Genomic DNA, 22,703 nt, shown 5'->3' on the forward strand with positions numbered 1-22,703 from the left:
GCCTGCACATACGTTATCTACTATATAGCATATATTATGAGTGTGCACATACATGTTCCATATACTGTATGACAGTGTGCACATACATGTTCCATATACTGTATGACAGTGTGCACATACATGTTCCATATACTGTATGACAGTGTGCACATACATGCTATACATACTGTATATAGCAGCCTGTGCACCTGTTCCATATACTGTATATACTATATAGCATATACTATATGACAGCCAGCACATACATATTCTATATACTGTATGACAGCCTGCACATACATGTTACACACTGCACCCCGCACAGACATGGAGCACGGAGGTTATCTGATGGCGAAAGTTTCTTCTCTCTGCAGAGAACATGCAAAAAGTTGCCAGTCGCGGCAGACAGGAGCGGCGCCGTACTTACAGGGCAGCAGGAGGAGGCTCAGCCCGCCCGGCATCATTCCCGTGCAGGTGATGGGAGACCGGAACGTCTCTCTCCCGCCTCACCGCCGCTGCTCCTCACACTCGGCACTGACTGCCCGTACTGACAGCGCTGCCAGCCCCTGCCCCGCCGCACGAGAGCCGCCTCCTCATTGGTCGCTCCTCGGAACATTCTAATTGGATGCTGAGAGACGCGCTCTGATTGGCTGACAGCGGCCCTTTGTGAGGGAGCGGAGGAAAAGGAAGAAAGTTTAGGCTGGAGAGAAGAGAAGTGCTGAGTGCAGAGACCGGGGGGAATCGGGCGAACCGGGGGCGGTGGGGCGGTGGGGCAGTGGGGCAGTGGGGCAGTGGCCGAGCATAGCAGGGGCGTGCTTGTATGTATGCTTCTCACGTACACGGGTATCACGCGGCACATAACGGACTTATGTCTCAAGATGATTGGAAAATTCTTTCAGAAGGAGGAAGTTTGTTGCTGCTCCCTGCAGCTCGCTTACTACCTGCGGCCAAGTGTCAGCACAGACTTGTACATCTTGCGGGTCAGGAACGCTATCCTTTCTCCTTAGGGCTTCTGTCCACGGGCGATGGTAAATTGCGTTACTCGTGGCTGGATTATGGCCGCGAATAACAGTGCATGCTTTGCATGAGCGGAGAATTATAGCGATTCTCTGCTCGCAGGACTCAAATCACAGCATGCTGATATTTGGCGCGATTCTTCGTGGTGAGCCTATCTGTAGAGAACTGATAGCTCTCCCCCTGACAGGGGGCCTTAGGGAGAGCACCTAGAAGGTGAGTGAGAAGACTTATAAGGTCATTCATGCTCCTCTGGGAAATATGCAAATAAGGGAGTTGGAACAATACCTCTGCAGCATCACCTATTGGAAGGCAGCATTCCTGCAAGTTGCAAGAACTTTGCATGAATATAAACCCCATTCTTAACACAAGGGCAGTGCAGGAAGAAATCGTGGCGTGTCCTATTTTTCCCTATTCCTCAGAAAAATCACCATAGTTTCCAATGGGACAGTGAAAAAAGTTTGGTCCCGTGTTAGCCAGTAGAGCAAAGTGTGATTGTTCTCAGAGAAACCAAGTAATCTTGTAGATATGAGACCTTTTAATGGCTAACAAAAATACATGATGTTATAGCAAGCTTTTGAACTTAAAACTGCCTTTAAGTATAATAACTTTCATGTTGCATGTACCTTGTAGAAATGATACATAGGAGAGTTATCATACTTAAAGGCAAGTCCCAACATCACAGAAGAATTTGGGAATATAAGTTGTTTTTTTTTTATAAATCAATATTGAGTTTTATATTTTTCTCCAACATTAAACCCAGAGGGTCTAGACATAGACATATTAGCGCATTTACAGGACAAACTTCACTGGGATGGGATACATCAAATTATCGCCTTTGCCATCCGCTATTGTGCGACTATAGTAGGGGTTTAGCGTTTTCGTTCCAATGGGGAGTGATGAAATAAGATGCTCTGGGAAGGAGATTGGGAGGAAGAGTAGGTAGGTAGGTGAGGGACTTGGAAAGGAAAGAAGGAAATAGGGAGGTGTAGAAAGTAAATATAACAAATATACCTAAACAGTCGAAAGTATAGCAACAAACACCCTCTAACGAGGGCGGAATATAAGTTTTGAACCATATTAAAAACTGAGAATCTGTATGAATCTCGGAGGATGGGGGGGGGGGGGGTTCTACATAAGTAGAGATTATGAGATATGAGAAACCCAGAGCAGAGGTAACACAGTTGGCCTGGTGTTGACCCCCTAACATGAATTTAGAGACTAAACTTTCACATTCCTTGTAACTGGACTAATTATTTACTGTTATGCTCATCCCTCCCTGGTATTTATGTAAGTGCTATTAATCCCAACATTTCTGTGCCATCTCATCCTATCTCTGGGGTTTATCTAGTGCAAATTAAGTACACCATGTTTGTGCCCTGTGTATATATTAAATACGTCTTCAAATTTGTTCCATTATGTCTGAGGAAGGACCCTGAGAGGTTCAAAAGCTCGCTATAACATTATGTATTTTTGTTAGCCATTAAAAAGTATCATATCTACAAGATTACTTGGTTTCGCTTACTGAGATCACACAATGGGACAGTAAACACATCACACGGCGTGTAATGTGCACCCAAGTGCGATGCAAGGTTTCCCATTGAAAACAATGGGAAACACTAGCCAATCCTCTGATGTGGCTGAAGCATCACTACTTTACTATAGTGATGGGAGGCGTTTTTGATATGAAAATGCATCACATCGCAGTGAAAACGCACACTGGCGAGCACGATATCGGAACATGTTTTTTGGCCTGATATCGCACTCGCCCATGTGTAGGTAGCCTTAGGAACACCTACTCAATAACGGGTTGGTCCACCTTTTTGGGTGATCACAACTTCCAGGCTTAGGGGAACGGATTACATTCGACCCAATGCCTGCAGCAGCAGCTCCATCAGTAGGTGCAGTTTTTGCTGATAAGTGGGAGCAGATCCCACAGCCCTTTCCAGCATGCCCTAAAAATGTTCAATGCGGTTACAGTCCGTTGAGTTTGAGGGCCAAAGCAGTGTGGAGAATTGATTGTCATGTTCCTTCAACCACTCCCTAGTGATTTGAGCTCAATGACCCAGAATATTGCCCTGTTTGAAGATGGCGCAGAAGTCGGGAAAGAATCCTTGAAGATATGGGTGCTGATGGTCAGTTAACAGGTTCCTGTAGTGTTCACCATTCAAGGATTGTGGTAGGATGATAACATTCCGAGACCATGGCAGGAAAATGCTCCCCTGACCATGAAACCACCACCACCACCATCGGCCTGTTGAACCCCAACTGCACACCCATGTGATATGGCTTCATGCTGAAGACGCCAGATGTAGACCTGGCCATCCATATGGTTCAGCAGACTCATAACCCCAGACAACCTTCTGCCATGTGTCCAAGGCCCATGCAAGGTTTGGTTGGTGATAACATGAGGTCATCAGGAGCACACTAGGCAGTCTTCAACTATTGAACCCCCTTCAACGCAAACTACACCGCATGATCATTGTGGAAATTTGTCTTACTTTCCTGCTCTTGTACTGCTGGTCAGTTGGTCTACTATGGCATATAGTGGCTGAGATACTAGATGTGCCACCTGACGCCCACCACTGGGCTCAACCACACCTGGCCTGCAGCTGTGCGATCTTCTGCCGGATGTCTGTCCATGGTTCATTTAGTCTTGGTAGATGCTGTGGTTCAAAAATAACCATGTGCAACTGTTTCTGAAATGCTGGCATCACACCCCCAGGTACCAACAGTCTGCCCGCAGTCAAAGTGACGTATGTCACCACGTTTACCCATGACTACCAAATGTTGTCTTCTGCTGTGCAGAGGAGGGGTGAGCACATTATCTGAGAGCAGAACGTGATGTGCCCATTTTGTATCGTGCCATGCCATGCGCCAGCTGTTCCTGATGCATTGATCATTCAGTTTATACACAGAATGCCACTTTATTAGAGACACCCATCTACCATAGTAACATGTTGGAATTCCTTGGACCATCAGGACTGCAGCAGTTCCTTATGTTATAGATTCTACTAGGTAATGAAATCGTTCTGCAAGAATATTGGCCCATGAAGACAGGAAGCTTCTTGTAGTTGCAAATTAGATGGAGGTACTGACTTGCTCTGAACAGCTGACAGGAAGGGTTCATCGATTCATGCTGCTTGTGCCAAATTCTGACCTCTCATCAGCATGGTGCAACAGAAATCTGGATTCATCTGACAGGGTGACGTTTTCCGCTGCTGCGTGATACTATTTTTGCTTTCTGTTAGCTGTATAACTCCGTATCAGTATGGGTTTATGGGGGATCGCTCCTGTCAAACCAACCTGATCAGCTTCTACAAGGAGGTACGTTCTAGAATGTATTGGGGAGAGTCACTGGATCTTGTGTATCTGGACTTTCCCAAAGTATTTGATACTATGCCACATAAAAGGTTGGTATATAAAATGAGAATGCTTGGTCTCGGCGAGAATGTGTGCAAGTAACTGGCTCAGTGATAGAAAGCAGAGGGTGGTTATAAATGGTACACACTCTGATTGGGTTACCTTTACTAGTGGGGTACCAGGGGACAGTACTGGGCCCTATTATTTTTAATATATTTATTAATGACCCGGTAGAAGGATTGTACAGTGAAATATCATTATTTGCAGAAATACAAAACTATGTAAAGAAATGAACATAAGACAGGTTAGTATACGATTGCAAATATATCTAGATAAGTTGGGGGATTGGGCAGAAAAGTGGTAAATGAGGTTTAATGCCCAAGGATGGATTATCGCTGCAGAATTTGCGGTCAGATGCCCACCATGAATTCTGCAGCAATGTCTGTCCATAGACATGCCATGTTAAAAGATTCTTCCCTGCCCAGGAGCGGAAATCAACCGCGATTTTCCGCTCGTGGGGAAGAATTGCAGCATGTTCTATTCTGTGCAGAAAATCGCACGGACGGCTTCCATTGCAATCAAGGGAAGCCATCCGTTCCGCGTTGAGTCACCGCAGATCCGCGTCATCTCTGATGCGACGGCAGCATCATGCCCTGCACTGCGCAAGCGTGCCAATGCGCCGGACAAGACACTCACCGCAGACCCTGACAGGTGAGTTTTAGGGTCTGTGGCCGGTGCCGGGTCTGATTCCGCTGCGAGGTTTCGTAGTCTGAAACCAACCTTGCCATGTGCATGAAGCCTAACACTGATAAATGTAAGGTTATGCACATGGGCAGGGAAATACATGTCACCATTACACATGGCAAGATGGAACAATGCCTCTACAGCACCACCTATGGGAAGGCAGCATTCCTGCAAGTCAATGTCAGATTTTTTAACAGGCCTTGTAACAATGACTGGGAATTGTGAGCCAAAGCCAGAATCTTCTCCAGAAGCAGACGATAACCATGCACAGACAGCTGTTTTGGGATGATTGCGCCTCATAAGTGTCTAGCAGGTTTCTGGCTTGGCTAGTGAGATGCCTATAGACATGGGTTGAGGGATTATTCCATCTTACCAATTGCATATTTCCCAGAGGAGCATGCATGGCTTTATAAGTCTCCATACACCTTTTAGATGCTCTCCCTAAGGAGAAACAATACCCTTCCTGACCCACATCTATAGGCCTCTCACTAGCCAAGTCAGAAACGTTTGTGCTCCCTGACCTTGGCTCTGTATTCCAGCTACTTTGTATAATGTGTGTATGTGTGTGTGGGTGTGGGGTGTGGGGTGTGGGTGTTTGTCTTGTCCTTTAGAAAACCTACAGGTTTTAAGAAAAATATCAGAATAAACACCATACACCAAAGCATGCTAAAAATGTCTGCTAATGCAAAAACTCAAAAAAACAACTAGAAATGGCACAAATAGAAACAACTTATTTGTAGCGCATTTCATATTTCACTATAAACTTTTATATAACATCTGGCTGGAGCATTTTTGAGAAAGAAAATGCAAGCAAAAACATCATAAAAACCACAACATAAAAAAAAAAATGCTGTATGTGAACAATATGCCGTAATACATGTACCATAACCACCTGCCGGGATGATGAGAGGCGAGGATGAAAAAACGTATTGTGTTGTTGGAGCCAAAAATAGACGTATGGTAAAAAGATTCATTTGGAAGCGTTCGTTCTCTGATGTCGTTTATCATACTTGTTTTCTACTAAATGCGAGTTTACACATAATTTCCTGTCATGAAAGACATATAATACGTTATATTACCATCATAATATGTGGTGTTATTAGCATTATTATTGTCCTCAGCAGTTTATTATACTACTGAGTATTTTGATTGGAACAAAACAATAAAACTTTTTCTAAGTAGCTAAGTGCTTAGTCACTTAAAGGGGTTGTCCCGCGAAACAAAGTGGGGGTACACACTTCTGTATGGCCATATTAATGCACTTTGCAATGTACATCGTGCATTAATTATGAGCCATACAGAAGTTATTTACTTACCTGTTACGTTGCTGGCGTCCCCGTCTCCATGGTGCCGTCTAATTTTCAGCGTCTAATCTCCCGATTAGACGCGCTTGCGCAGTCCGGTCTTCTCTGTGTTGAATGGGGCGCTCGTGCTGGAGAGCTGCTCCTTGTAGCTCCGCCCCGTCACGTGTGCCGATTCCAGCCAATCAGGAGGCTGGAATCGGCAATGGAACGCACAGAAGACCTGCGGTCCACCGAGGGTGAAGATCCCGGCGGCCATCTTCACAAGGTAAGTAAGAAGTCACCGGAACGCGGGGATTCGGGTAAGTACTACCCGGTTTGTTTTTTTTATCCCTGCATCGGGTTTGTCTTGCGCCGAACGGGGGGGCTATTGAAAAAAAAAAAACCCGTTTCGGCGCGGGACAACCCCTTTAAAACCTGAGCATTCCGCTGCAACTACTTCCGATAGCGGACATTTTTTATCAGGAAGCTGAGCTGAGCTTCAGTTATTTCGCACATGGGAAAGCTGCTGGTCATCTGGTCGTCACAAGGGATTTTATTTTTCTGCCTTCGATTTTCACACTTTTTCATTTTTTGGGTCAAAAATACTACATTCAGATATTACTTGAAAGGGCAACTAAACTTAAAAAAAAAAAACACTTCTGACATGTCTAAAATTTTGATCACTGTAGGTGCGAGTGCCGAGAACCCCACCGGGCTCTAAAACAAATGTCTAAGTGTTCTGTCCCTGCTTGGAAAGGTGTATGTGCTTAATAGAAAGTCTGAACTCTACTGGATGAGGACAACCAAAGGGGCAGAACACTTAGTTGAGTGCTTCTGTGCCTTTGTTTTAGTGATTGGTGGGAGTCTCAACATCAGGGCCTCCATGATCAAAATTTTTGGTTTTCTGCAATGGGTTTTTTTTGTTGTTGTTTTTAAAGTTTAGTTAAACTTCAAAGTCTATAGTAAATTACAAGTGATTATTAGGAAATTATAGTACCAGTGTTTCTGGTGGCACAATGCGCCATACAGCTGTGCTACGTGCATGTCACACACACACAGCACTGCTACATGTACATCACATTCAGCTCTGCTACATACATTCTTCATCCCATATAACAAGGATCGCAAGCAGCACAGCCAAGTTCTGCACACACTGATCACCCCCTGGTCATGTGACCCCGAACTCCTACCACATAGGTGGCTGATCACATGACAGCGACATCATCACAGGTCCTGTAAGCACACAGCTGCTGTCCACCTAGGTGGTCAGTAATATTTCATAGCAACTTGAGGCCACCAGGGTTTGTAGGGGATGTAGTCCACCTGTAATCTGCACAGGGATGAAGGACCTGTGATGACATCGCCATCAGGGGTGGAGCATGTAGCTCACAGACAGGTGGTTGTTAGTATCTGCACAGGGATGAAGGACCTGTGATGACATCACAATCATGTGATCAGGGGTAGAGAATGTAACTCACTCACAGACGGACAGGTGGTCGTTAGTATTTTGATTGAAAAGTCTCCATACTTTAAGGAAATTAGCTTGGAATCACCCATGACAGGCTCCACAGTTTAACACCTTCAATGCAAGCAGCCTGGACATGGTTCCTTCAAACTCATACAGACATCAGCCACTTCAGGTAATAATGCACAAATAAAAATCTGCCTGGCCAGCTCTAACTACATACAAAAGGTCCTAACTGCCGACTGGCGGGCTACCCTCTGCCAATCTTGCCACATAAACTACAAAAGTCCGATGGAAGATCCTGAAATCTCTAAAGCTTTCACCACTTTGGCTCTTTGTGTCTCCAGGAGAGAGAATGCACATTTCCTCTGCCCTTTTTATCACACAGCCTAGAGCTGCCATTAATTACCTAGCAGGTAAGCTTGTTTCCTGCTGCCTCACAGAATGATAGAAGTCTGGAAAAAATATACTACCACTCCTATCAATCTGTCATAATACAAAGTGTTTTGGTTTGAGGTAATTTTTAGTGTTCAGTGGTGGATTTTTTAAAATGCTGCATGCTTTGGGTATGAAAAAATGAATGTGCTGCAGAGGGAATGTAGTATTATGTGGCAAGATATACAGAAAGTATAATGTTGCCCCATAGCTGATTAAGGCAACCTTCTACTTTTAGGACAAAATTCTTATCTGGAAAAGAAAGGGCAGGTGGTATATTACCGGCAGCTGTTCTTCTCTGCTGTCCTTCCATTTCGCTGGTTTGGGGTTCTGTTTTCTGCTGTCAAAAATACCTGCAATTTATTACCTACCTAATGCACACTTTCCACTACTCTCTGATTGGTCAGTGGTGATCACCTGAGCAGCTCTAGCCAATCAGAGAGCAGGTATAGTATATTTGTTACGTCTTACCGGCGCTGGATTGGAGATCCAATGTTGCCATCCAATAGGTGGTGCTGCATCTGCTTCCATGTGCAGGTTGAAGGGGAGATAAGACATATCATAAAACTGTCACATTCCTGAGCTCAGTGGACTGATTAAGTATTCATCTCTCAGCTCAGTTTGTCTGTTGTTTTACGTTTTGAATGCAAAGCAGCCTCAAATTTCTGTGTGTGAACATTTGTATTTCAATCAAGAGGGGTGTCCGCTCTGCATTTGTATATTATATATGTACCTCATCCAAACCAGTTTCATTTTAGCCTGATAAAGGGTCAATAGAAGATCCAAAAACTTGCTGTAACATCATGCATTTTTGTTAGCCATAAAAAGGTATCATCTACAAGATTACTTGGTTTCTCTCACTGAGAACAATCACACTTTGCTCTACTGGCTAACACCGTACTAAACCCACTTTTTTTCTTATTATACTCATACTACAAAATTAAAACAAAATTAAAGCAATCCAACATTGAGAGTCCAATTCTGGCCAACTCGAGTTTTCGCTTCTTCCAGTTCCTTGTCTTTCCCAGCTATGAAAAGGTTACACAGCAGTCCGCATTAGCATAATCCCAAAACCCATAAACTGATAGAATCAGTTACTTACATAAAATATATAAAAATCTGCATATTATATACATGAAACATCCACCAATATCAATTTCATTCTTTAAAACAATCACTAATATCATCTCCAGTATTTAAAGAGAACCCGTCACCTCCTATAAGCACCCCCCCCTTCCCTAGGAGCGTGCCTTCCTAGGGGGACAAAGTAGGAACGGGGAGCATGGTAAATATAAAAATTACATCCCCAGACTCAGTGGCACCTGTCCTATAAGCACCATAACTTTACTAAGGTTTCCTTTAAAACCACATTCCATGAAATGTCTATACAAGCCATGATGTCTTTAGTATGGCACATGACTACTATAGCCACTAGTTGGCGTTGGCTGCAGCTGTCATGTTCTGGCTGCTTGTGAACGAAGACTGGAGGACCATCGCAGTGTCTGCGCTGGATCATTTTTTACTTTGTTGCATTTTATACAGTTTTTTTTTTTCAGAAACCAGATAATCCTTTTAAATCTATAACAACATGATGTGAGTTCCTTCTAGTGGTAGCTGCAGGCAGCTAGAATGCTATCTTTTAACGAGGAGCTCTCTTGACATGTCCGTTTTAGTAAATACTTATATTTCCCATGTTATAACACTTCTGGGGCACCACTTTTTGTATTGTGTCATCCCTCTGTTATTCCTCCTGGAAAATGTATTTCATAAATTTGAGTATTACCATTTCCCCCTGTCTATGTGGTATGTCCTTACTTACCTGTATTCTAATACTGTCCAATTACTGCTTTCAGTTCCAGACTGTGTAGGGACACACCCCTATGACAAGAGGAATAGTTGTCAATTTGTTTATCAATCTACAGGAGGAGTAGCACAGGAACGGCTCAGCACATTTCTAGGAAATGTTTCTCCAGAATTGTTACATGATTTGAAATATCGTTAGTCAACTTGTTAGGAGGCATGGTTTTTTTTGGCGGTAGTGTATTTGAAATTTTGACTCCTCCCTGCTTATTGGTTGCCAAGTCCACTGAATGCATTTAAATACATGCGGGTGAACAAATCGCTGCTAAAGTTTCTCGCTAGTTCGACAAATCGCTGCTAAAGTTTCTCACTAGTTCGACTGTACAGTCAATACTGCAGCTTCTCTTTCTTCTCGCCTTAAGTGGGAGGGCAAACTGTTCAAATTGGAGCCAACCAGCGTTTGGTAGGAGGCGCACAACGAACAAGCGCACACCTCCCCTCAAAGTTGTTTGCCAGACGTTGAAAAAAAAATTACCCGTTTACAGCAGATGCTAATTAATCAACCTGCGACTTTTTGTAGGTCAGTTGAAATGAAGTGATTAGTGATTACATGGAACAACTGTCGCTTATATTCTCTTTCTTAAGCAACTTTTTGAAGGATAATTGGAAAAACAGCTCCTGCTCTGGTGGACCCAGCATGCCCATGACACGACTTTCCCCAGTGATAACAGCTAACCACCTAGAATAAAGGCCCATTTACACGCAAACACTGGCGTAACTATAGGGTTGCACCTGGGCCCAGGAGCCTAAGGTGGCCCATAAAGCTTCTCTTCCCCATATAGGGAGTCTAGTACTACAAATAAAGCATTATAGTTAGGGGCTCTGTTACAGATTTTGCAATGGGGCCCAGGAGGTTCAAGTTATGCCTCTGTAAGCAAAGATAATCTTTCAAAGGATTGAAAGATTTTGCGATCTATTTGCATAAAGTGTTAATGGCCTTTAACACTATATCATCTTCATTTGCATGTAAAAGCGTCTCCAGGAGCTGTTTGCAGAGCCCAGCATGTGATTAATCACATGCCCAGCTGTGCACACAGCTGCATTGTTCTCTTCGTGGCTGACAGCAGATTACAATGTTATCTGCCGACATCCATGGAGATACGAGCATCTGGTCTATTGAGAGATACTTTATCTCTCACTAGCTGAACGAAGGAGTTTAAGTTCACCTTAAAATCATTGTTCAAGCGAAAACTACATGATGCCTGCGTTTACATGTAACGATTATCCCTCATTTTCGGTCATTCGAACGAATTTTGGGCAATAATCATTACGTGTAAATGGGCCTTTAGAAAACTTAAATCCATTGCGTAATTTTTTAAAAAGGTGCTGTCTTTATGAGACAACCCCATTTATAGACAACTTAGTGCACATATTGTTGCATAATTCCCGTGTTACAATAGAGAAGAACCTCACTCAGAGGTTCCTATTAACTTCTCAGCTTTCCCAGCATGAATGTGAGTAGATAGGGATGAGGGAAATAATTTGTTTTGCCGATTTAAATACAATGAGAGAATCTAATCTCCTAATATTCTCAGAATCATAGAGTGCTAATTGCATGAAGAAGAATAGAAGCTAGGTCTGTAAATCTACATTTTTAAGTAGAGTTATTACATGTCTTACACTGTATATTGTATATTAATATATGCAGTAATATTTATTGTCTGTCAACATCTCCATTTCTACATTACAAATGCATTCAAATTGCTACATACATATCTCTAAGCAGGAGACGCATAGTGAGGTGACAGAAACAAACATTCTGTAGATGGGCTATTTAAGTCCGAAAGATGTCCTCATTGCATCTCTATACTAAGAAACCAGGATACTATTGAGATAGGATTGACTCAATATGTGTATACAAGAATGACTTACAAATGATATCTCATTTGCATCACCATCTGGTTGTTGTCTTTGACTACAGTTCTGGGACGGCTGCCGGTGACTGCTATTTTCATGCACTTAAATAACTAGGACAACCCTGAAATAACGGTTGTCCCAACAGGTGGTAGCATCAGCTGCTGCCATTGAATGATCAGTGATTTTGCTCTATTTATCGGTGTTGCTTACAGGAAAAGAAAGATTAGAACCTTGTTTGATTGTATGCATAAATTAATTTTCAGCCAAAATTAATATGCTCACACACAATAGAGCAGCTATTAGTTGTGTTTGGACATCATTCTGCTCCTTTTTCCCTCCATTACTCCATGGCCCTAGAATGGGTTGTCCAGTTAGTGGGAATATCCACTGAATTGAATTATAGACACCGGCCCTTTCATGATTGGAGCTTCCCGGTATTGACAAGTGACCTCAGAATGCATCAAGAAATCAAGTAAGTTTTTCGTGGATCAGTTTCAGTGTGAATCCACATTAGAAAAGGAAAATCCAGCGATCTGAGCAACTTTGAAGTAGCCCAGGTCATCAGTGCTAGACTAGCCGGGGCTAGGATATCATACACTGCCAAGCTTGTGCGTTTTTCTCATCAACTGTGTGGAGAATATACTGAGAATGGGGAAGCATTCAGTGGAAGGGGATCCTGTGGATGGAAACAAACTGTAGCTGAATACTACATTGGTGCTCCAACTAATGTGTATGAATACATAGCACAGATGAGCTATAAACAGCAGACAAGTTCCAGCACCATTGCTGTCTATGAAAGACAAGACTCTAAGTGGGCAGAAGAGTGCAAAAATTGAATCACTACACATGAAAAAAAGAATTAAGTCAGATTTCTCTTGTACCATGCTGATGGGAGCAACAGAATTTGGCCAAGCAGAATGAATCGATGAACTCTTCCTGACAGCTGTTGAAAAAGAAGAATTGTGTTTTAGAATGGCCAAGTCAGCGTCATGACCTTGACCATATCAGGATGCTGCGCCATGACTTGAAAATGGCTGAGAACGCAAGGCATTCCAGAAATATTAATGAACTTAAAACACTTTTGTGCTGAAGAATGACCCAAAATCTCTCCTCAATATTGTGCAAATCTTATTTGTATCTACAGGAAAATGGTGGAGGTGATTGATGCTAAATGGGAACTATGTGTTATTTCATTTAGGAGTTTGTTTACCTTTTCTCTTTACAGTGTAAGGCTGGGCTCATACTTGCGAAAAGGAATCCGCATGCTGGAGGCCCGCAGCAGATTCCAGGTGTGAACCTGGCCAGCGACCCTGTATACCTGTGGTTTCTGTGTTGTGGATGACCGCGGCAGTTTGCCGTTGTTCATGCGCAGTACTGTTTGTTTGTTTTTTCAATATTTGTTTTTCCTGCCATCACTAAGCGATGACGCTGGTATATGCAATATTCATTGCGTATGGTCGGATGGTGTCCATTGACTTCAACTAGGCCATCCGCACAGAGTCCGCAGCAAAATAGAGCATGCTGCAGCTTTCCCTCTGCTCACGGAATAAGCAATTCGTATCCATGAGTGTGAGCAAGAAATGCGAATTTACATACCATTGAATGGCTGCAAGTTTGACCTCTGAAGCAGAAACTAGCATATCACAAAAATGCAACACATTCTGTAGCAGAAAATCCACACATAACAATGCAACTATGTATACCAATTCAGAACAAATATGCAGCAAATTCTGCACAGCTCTTTAATACACCACAGATTATATGTTATATACACATTAGTAGAGCAAAGCAATCAATGTGTCATGGCACGCCGCCATCTTTGCTCACAGCTACTGCTGTTGGCTATCATTCACATTCCTCTCTCCCATGCAGTAGATACCGCATCCTTCCCAGTTCTCACTCTCTTGCATCTTCCTGTACGGCATGCCTGTCCCCATACTTAAATGGCTAGTTTGTGGTCTGTTAATGCTTTCCCAATCTATGTTCTGACAGTCCTGGCTATATTTGTCACCACGCATTGCCACTGCTCATTCCATTCACCTGCCCCTCTGGTTGTGGTCAGGCGCAACAGCCTGCCACATGTTGCACACTGCACCTTTGCTTCTGCTTGCCCCAGTCATTTGCCCGTAGGGCTTGCGCACACTCCCGCCTCTCCTCCCTCGAAGGAGGATGCCTAAGCAATCACCCTATTGTGTAAGACTGTTTATCATATTGCACCTGTTCTACCTGCCCCGACCTCTTGCCTGACTCCCGTACTGAAGTTTATGCCGCCTGCCTTGACCTCAGCTAAGTCTCTAGTTCACACCCTTAGGTACTGCTCCTTAAGCTCATGTCATATCAGCTGCCACACGACGGAGACTACTTCTGCAACAGCTTGTGGACCCCGAGCAAAGAGCACATCTCAAGTGGATTGATGCTAGCAGAAATGCAATGCCTGGAGTGGATAAAGCTATACTAGATAGAGAGGAGGTAAGCAAGTCCCAAAACTCTAGCTTTAGCAAAGAAAATGTGTGACACGTGTGCAAACTTTTAAATGAAAAAATCATTCACATCATGGATGCTTTGCCCCTATCCCAACAAGTATTCATATGACAAAAAGTCCCCGAAATTCACTGTACATTGAAAACTCTTTACGCCAAAGGGCCACTTTAGTCATCCAAGGTAAAATCTAACAGATGAACAAGCATTGACTGTTTTTTGTTTGTTCAATTTCTCTTCGTGCAAATGTCACCACGGGACACAAAAATCTTCCCTTCCCCTGTGATATAATATAGCTAATGATGTCTTTCCCAGTTACACTTTTATCCTCACCCATTTTTTTTTCTCTCCCATCCTTTCCTCCTTCTTTAACTTCATCTCCCAATCCAAATTTGTATGCAATTTGTTTATAATGAAATATGAAAAGTTAATAAAACTTCACAAAGAAGCTAAAAATAAAATTAATTTACCATTAAGCAGAGTGGAGCAATATTTATAAATGAGCACACAAGGAACATAGTTCAGAATTCTGATTGCCGTAGGGTCAGTGCATTCAGCATTCGAATCCTGGTAATGGCTGCTAATATGCTGATAACCCTCCTTTTATTTTAGCTCAGGTCACATCTGTTATTGAAGAGCTGTTAATCGGGGAACATTTATAAAACTGTCACCGTGAGGCTTTCTGCATCATTATTTCTTGCATGTTATTTGCACAGATGAACCACTAAGTGATTTTTAGATATATTAGAGATGATTCGAGCTAGGAAATGAGCTGGAACAAGTAATTTCCCAGATACTGTAGTTATGTCATGATGTTCTGTAACAAATCGATGTCCACAGTAAATAAAAGAGCCATGATTGTCCATAGATATGTATTTTTGAACTTGTTGTCCCATAAATAAAATGATTAGTTGTAAGGACAAATGTGTCCATTATGGTCACAGCCGTTGGTGTCTCTTCTTACTTCTCTCCTCCACCGGTTGCGGCATCAGCATGTCCTGTGTGTCAGATGCCACACTGTACTCTCAGTTGACTTCTTGTCTGGTATGTGGATGCGCATTCGACTTGCCTCTTAAAGGGCCAACAAGTGCACCCAAGTTTCCCCATTTTATTTGAATGTTCTGGGTTACTTAAGATACCCTCCCCCACTGGGGTTCCTAGTTATCCATTGAAGGTGTTATAGTATCTGCTTGACTCTTGGTTCTGACCGTAGCCTGTGTATGCAGTATTCCTGAACTTTGCTTGTCCTGAATTTGCCCTGGTTTTTGGCTGCCATTTACCTAATTGCTGCCTGCCCTGAACTGCCTGTCTTCTTTACTACAAGAACTCTGCCTGCCTTAACTTTAGCCTATTATACTGAGTACGTTCTTGCCTGTCCCATCGGTCTCAGGCTTCAGTGCCTTTGACCTGCCTGGGTTAGCTGCCACTGTTTTAAGACTTCTCCTGGGGTAGTGGCCTGGAGATTCAATGCTACAAATGCCAGATTCCCTTAAAAAAGGGGTTAAAGGATGAAGACCACATGTCTCAGTGTAGTGCTCCGGAGTATCTCAAAGTCAAATCAGTCAGTGACACAGTGGTTCCACAACTGCTGTGTTACAGCATATAATATATGTCTAAAAGGAGTTGTACCAGGATCTACAGGATAGGAGATTACTTTCAGGTTGGTGGACATCCAACTGCCAGTCCTAAAGGTTCCCACATGAATGGAGCAGAGGTCAAGCATGCACAATTAATTTAAGCAGGGACCTTCACGGCTCCAATTCTTATGGTCAGAGAAGGTACCAATGGTTGGAACCCCACTGATCCCAAAAATTATTCCCTATTGTGTGAATAGGGGATAAATTTTAATCCTGGCATAATCTCTTTATAAGCTTTATACACCTTTGCACTCTTTTTTACCTTATTTTTTTGGTGTTGCTTGCATGTATAAAGTTCTGGGTGGAATTCCCTCATCTTTTTTTTTTTGTGTAAACATGTTCAGTTGGTATGTTGTATTTCCCTTGTCTGTTGTAGGTGACCACATATTAGGTGTGAACTGTTCTGTTCCGTTTGTATGTTGTAATTCCCTTGTTTTGTGTTTTTGCCAGATACCATCTAAGGCGAGGCAGGCCCCCCCTCCTAGATTCCAGCGTGGGGTCGTCCCTATTGGGACAATCACCCTGCTTGCAGATAGGACTCCCTTTGGGTTTTAGTTGTCTTATTAGAGTAGGGACTCACAAGGCAACAAGCACCCCTGACGCACTTGTAAGCTTCTGAATTTTGGCCAAAGCACTAACTAATATGTCGTATTTATTAGTTATTCCATCTGTTGATGTCCTTGATAATTGTTTTGGTATTTGTCAGTCATTGCTGGATGTTTGCTTGTATGTTCTTTTATCTATCTTAGCATTGCAGTTCTGTTGTTGTTGCTTGTTTGCACATACATTCAGTTTATATTGTTGTTGGTTTCCTGCGTGTATGCACGTCCCAACCCTCTCTCCATGCTTTCCCTGAGCCCTTGTTTGGGTTTCATCCTTTTAGGTCATTGCTCCCACAGCCTGCATGGGCGTATCAGGTTAAGGGCTTAGTCAGACGGGCGTTTTTTGCTGCGATTTGCGGATCGCATGACGGATGCGCATCCGCAAATCGCGTGACCGGTGCGCGCATGTCGCCCGCAAATCGCCCGAAAATCTGCTCCTAGCCGCGTTTCATTAGAAACGGGCCGGAGCTGTCCAGCGCATGCATTCAATGGAGACGGCAATACAGCCGTCTCCATTGAAAGCAATGCGCTGCGGGCGAGCCCGGGATGAATTGTCGGTAAGGGCTTAAATATATAAGCCCTTACCTGCAATTCATCCTAAAATGTGTTAAAATAAAAAAAAATTGCATTCTCACCTTCTGCCGGCAGCTCCGAGCGGCCGTCCTGCAGTGGGTGTGAAGGGGGTGTGAGTCAGACCTGCCCCCTGATTGGCTCAGCGCTGAGCCAATCAGAGGCATGCCTCACTCACACCCATTCATGAATTCATGAATGGATGTGAGTCAGACCTGCCCCTGATTGGCTCAGCGCTGAGAGGCAGCAGTCACTCACCCATTCATGAATTCATGAATGGGTGTGTGAGTGAAACCGGCCTCTGATTGGTCAGGCTGTGACCAATCAGAGGCGGATCATTCAGCAGGCGGGGATTTTAAAGCCCCGCCGGCTGAATAGTGCCGAGAAGCAGTTCAGGAGAACTGACAGCGGCCGCGGCTGGACTCTGGCTGCAGCGGAAAGGTGAGTATACAATTTTTTTTTATTTTAACACATTTTAGCATGAATTGCAGGGAAGGGTTTATATATTTAACCCCTTCCCGAAAATTCACCCCGCGCACGCCGGCAGCCCATTGCTTTCAATGGAGCGGCTGTATTGCCGCTCCATTGAATTCAATGGGCAAACATCGTTCTTCTCTGCCACAGCTGTTACAGCTGTGGCAGAGAAGAATGATTTGTCTTCTATATGTTCTCAATGGGGTCGGCGCTGCTGCCGCCGGCCCCGTTGAGCGCATATACAGAAGCGAACAGAAATCGCAGATCGCAGATAGGTGCGATCTGCGATTTTTTGTTCTATAATTTTTCGGACGAGCGCATAAAAAGCGCTCATGTGTCCGATACCATTGCAAAGCAATGGTTTTAAAAAATCGCCGGACGCATGCGCATGCGCAAATCGCGGCAAAAAACGCCCGTCTGACTAAGCCCTAATGAGAGAGTAGTTAATGAATGCTATGCATGCCTAGATCAATACATGAATGTAGGAGAGCCTGCAAAGTATGTATGAGGCTTTCAAAATGTTTGAGAAGGAAAATGCAATACAAAATCCAGGTAAAAGCATCATTATTTTTCTTTATGATATTTGTGTATTGATTTTTCATGCACAAAGGTTTCCAGATTCTTTAAGGCCTCCTTCCCACGAACGGATTTCCGCCGCGTAATTCGCGGCGAAAATCCGCTGCGTTGCCCGCAGCTATTAGGTTCTATTGAACCTAATAGCACAATGCTCACGATGCGTAATTCCAGCGCGGAATTACGCACCGCGATTTCTCCCGTCCTCACCCGCAGCATGCTCTATTTTCTGCGGGTGAGGACGGGCTGTACGCACTGACGGCTTCCATTGCAGTCAATGGAAGCCGTCCGTTCACGCTATCTCCCGCTGTAACCAGCGGGAGATAGCGTGAAAAAACGCTTTCCCGCCCACCGCCGCGCGTCATCTGACGCCAAATGACGCGGCCGGCCGCGTCACGTGACACGGCCGGCCGCGTCACGTGACACGCTCGGTGACGCGGCGGTGGTGGGCGGTGACGGGCGGTGACGCGGCGGTGGTGGGCGGGGAAGCGATTTCACGCTATCTCCCGCAGGTAAGTATAGGGGCTCTGGGGGGCGCCGTGACGGGCTTCACTGCGTAATATTACGCAGCGGACCCCGTCACGCTCGTGGGAAGGAGGCCTAAGGCTGAGGTGGAAAAATATAAACACAGTGAAGGTAGACTTTAATTTACAATAGCTCAGAAATCTCACTAATGCTAAACAGATTTACCCTTCATTATGCTAAATTTATAGGTAAATATGAAAAAAAAACACTCTCATACTGTACATTAGTTAGACCTTCAATGTTAAGATTTTGTTTCGGGTATCAATCATGGTTCCTCGAAAAATACAACTCAGTTTTACACATATTTAGTTGTCATTTAGTTAAAAGCCAATATGGTGAAGAAAAAAAACATTTTAGGAAAAAAGTTCAGCATATTACATTATCTGACTGTGTTGATCCAATTTTGCAAGAATCTCATCGTTTTATTTTCTGAGTTTAGACAGTTCTATCCAAACTCTTTAACTATTAATCATGGTGGGCCCAGGATCAATCACTCATACCCATATATTGTCCAAGATTTTATAGTAAATCACTCAAAGAGCTAAGAGCCAAGAAAGGCTGTAAATGATCCAGGTAACACTCCTCCACATCACACCTTTTTTTACAAGGTTTTATACTAATTGTCGGTATAGCATCTCTGTTCCATAAATCTATAATCTAGACACTTGCACAATGAAATATTAATACTAGATATGGGATTTATTACATTCCTCTAGAAACCTATTATGCTGAAACTTCAGAAAAACTGAACACGTAAAACATCCTGCTGGTACTTGGCTTTAATGATTTTCTCACAGGCATAATTACCTAATACAGCCTTTGGAGTCACTAGGAGGTGCACTACTTTTAAATAACGCTGTGCATGTAACTGAAAGTGTACTGAAATATAGATGTAATGTGGATGAAAATCCATCTAGTCCAACCATTGATGTGAATGAACATCATTTCATATTTAGATTTAAATTCTGTGTTGATTAACTTCATATCTATAGAAAGAACCGCGCTTTGTGTTCTTTTTTTATATACAGAGCTCCAAATCCCCTTATTCCCTGCACACAGTCATAAATGATAACATCCTTGCTTTCTAACTCAGAATGTTTAATAGGAAAATGAGTTTTCCAAACCAGACGTCTCTTAAAGCGACACTCCAGTCCATCTGTTACAGATTTTAACCTTTGTATTTCAAGGGTTGAATTTCACAGCAGAAATACGCAGCACAAAGAGGGGTTTTCCAACAAATCAAGTTCATACAAAACGTTCTAAAATGCTATTTCAACCACTACTTTTTCCTGTTTTCCTCCTAAAAATATTCCTTTTTCACCAACTTTTACTTCTTTTTGTCCTCTTCAGCAGCACCACCAATAATTTGTGCTATTGTAGGCGGGCTGCTTGGAGGTGTCACATGACCCTTATTTATTTTCTTCTCATATGACCTTCTTTATTTTCTGCCTACTTCTCTCTTTGCATGCACTCTATTTGTCTTTCACTCACCTGTGCTTCACATCACTAGTAGAGATGAGCGAACCTACTTGTTTCGAGTAATTACTCGATCGAGCACTGCGATTTTCGAGTACTTCAGTACTCGGGTGAAAAGAATCGGGGGGAGGTGTGGCGGAGCGGGGGGTAACAGCGGGGAACAGGGGGGAGCCCTCTCTCTCTCCCTCTCCCCCCACTCCCCGCTGTGACCCCCCACTCACCCACGGCGCCCCCCAAATCTTTTCGCCCGAGTACGGAAGTACTCGAAAAGCGCGGCGCTCGGGCGAAAAAGGGGCGTGGCCGAGTACGCTCGCTCATCTCTAATCACTACCAGTCAATCCCCATTCCCTTCTGGCAACTATAAATATAGTTTCCAGGAAGCTCCTCAGTTAGTCTCCTTCTTCCTCTGGCAGCCATAAATATAGTCCTCTCAGCTTTGCAGCACAGAAAGCCTTTGTATAGACTATTGTTCAGTGAACAGAGGATCACCAGCTGATCATCTAATATATATGAAGGTATATTCAGTTACCATTGGGTGGAGGCTGAATATACCTTCATGTACATTAAATGATCAGCTAGTTCCACTAAAATCATTGGGTTCAACTGACATTCATTGAGTATGCATCATTTTATAATGTTTCTATTATAGACAGTATGTCAATCATTATTAATTTTTCTCATTCACATAACCTTAGTTGCTATTTCACATGGTTTCATTTATAGGTGAGAAAAGTCAGGTTTGACAATACCTTAAACAGCGAAATAAAAGAACCATAAAACTCTTCATTACACTTGTCTTTTTTAATAATACATAAGTTAATAAAACATATATGAAGTTCTGTACTTTCTGGAATATTGAATGCTAGCTGTTAATATTCACAACGAGTGCCGCCACTAATTTAGTATCCAATATTGTAGTAATAGGCATGAACTGCATGCAATACAATTTAAATTTAATTAAAGATCTTATATAAAACCCAGTCCCTGCATTCAACTCTGGGGTACGGAAATGCCGAATGTTAAAAATGAGATATTATAATTCAGCTGAATCATAGACATAATATACAGCACTGACAGATTTCACAGTGCCAGTGCTGTTTACCGCGCATTGTCAGCATCTTGTTATGGGAACATTGGGTATATTAAATCTGGCTGAGTGTCCTGCATTAAGTAGTTATACAGTATTTTTGTGGGGGAGCACACTTTTTTGGGAACATAATGTTTTTCACTATTTTTGAATTAGCAAGGATAAATTACTAGCATATATATTATATATACATATAAATATATAAGAATATATATATATAAACATATATATATATATATAATGGATGCCTACTCTTTTAGAAACACTGCACCAGTGTATCATGATATAGATTCCACTAGATGTTGTAATCGTTCTGCAGGAATATTGGCCCAGTTACCACAAATAGGATGAAGGTACTGACATGTTCTGAACAGCTGACAGGATGGGTTCATCAATTCATGCTGCTTTTATCAAATTATGACCCTCCTATCAGCATACTGGAAATCTATGTGCTTGAGCAACCGTCACTTCATTAATGCTCCTCCTCATTGTGGGACGTGCAGTGAGCCCACAATAAGGAGAATGGAAAAACTTGACCCTTGTTCTTGGGATCGGTGAGGATCTCAGTGGTGAGGCCCTCACCGATCTTTAGAATATCATATATAAAGGGTAGGGAATAACTTATAATTCTGGTAGAACCTCTTCAAATACATATCTATATATGTCTATACAGGGAATGTTAAGTAATTCACACGGGTGTATTGTCACCACATATTACACATGCGTATTTTGCATGTAGAATGCTCTGTTTCTCATCGTTTTATACAGAGTCCTTGAAGGGATGCGTATTGAAACGCTGCCCCCACGTAATGCCTGCGACAGGGCCACATTTAGCACGGAGCCTGCATACTAAATGCTGCTCTAATGCTGGCATTTAAAAAAAAAAAAGTCACACTGCGAATGTATGTGATGTCATAGTCCTGGGGTCAGAAACACTATCTTTTCTCCTTAGGGAGAGCACCTAGGCAGTGATTGAGGAGACTCAAATGGCCATGCACGCTCCTCTGGGTAGTATGCAAATAAGGGAGATAGAATAAAACCTCCACAGTGCCACCTATTGGAAGGCATTTTACCCAGGTGAGCGTGCATGGCCATTTGAGTCTCCTCACTCACCGTCTAGGTGCTCCCCTAAGGAGAAAAGATAGCGTTTGACCCCCATTCCAAGCCTCTCACTAGTAAAGACAGACTCCTACTGTACACTGATGAATGGCAAATATCACGAATCAGCTGTCTGTACATGAAGTCTGGCTTTGCATTTAATTCCCAGTCATTGTTACAAGG

At 43.1% G+C, this 22,703-nt stretch overlaps 1 protein-coding gene across 1 annotated transcript in view; it reads right to left on the minus strand.

Moving 5' to 3' along the window:
• B3GLCT (beta 3-glucosyltransferase) overlaps positions 1-524 on the minus strand; it is a 393,556-nt gene extending 393,032 nt beyond the window's left edge. Inside the window, exon 1 of the mRNA XM_066583040.1 lies at positions 407-524. Within this exon, the coding sequence (XP_066439137.1) occupies positions 407-443 (37 nt within the window). The 5' untranslated portion in view covers positions 444-524. The remainder of the gene's footprint in view (positions 1-406) is intronic.
• Positions 525-22,703: the final 22,179 nt, after the last annotated feature.

This window comes from Eleutherodactylus coqui, chromosome 1 (genome assembly GCF_035609145.1).
Source record: "Eleutherodactylus coqui strain aEleCoq1 chromosome 1, aEleCoq1.hap1, whole genome shotgun sequence".
Lineage (NCBI taxonomy): Eukaryota > Metazoa > Chordata > Amphibia > Anura > Eleutherodactylidae > Eleutherodactylus > Eleutherodactylus coqui.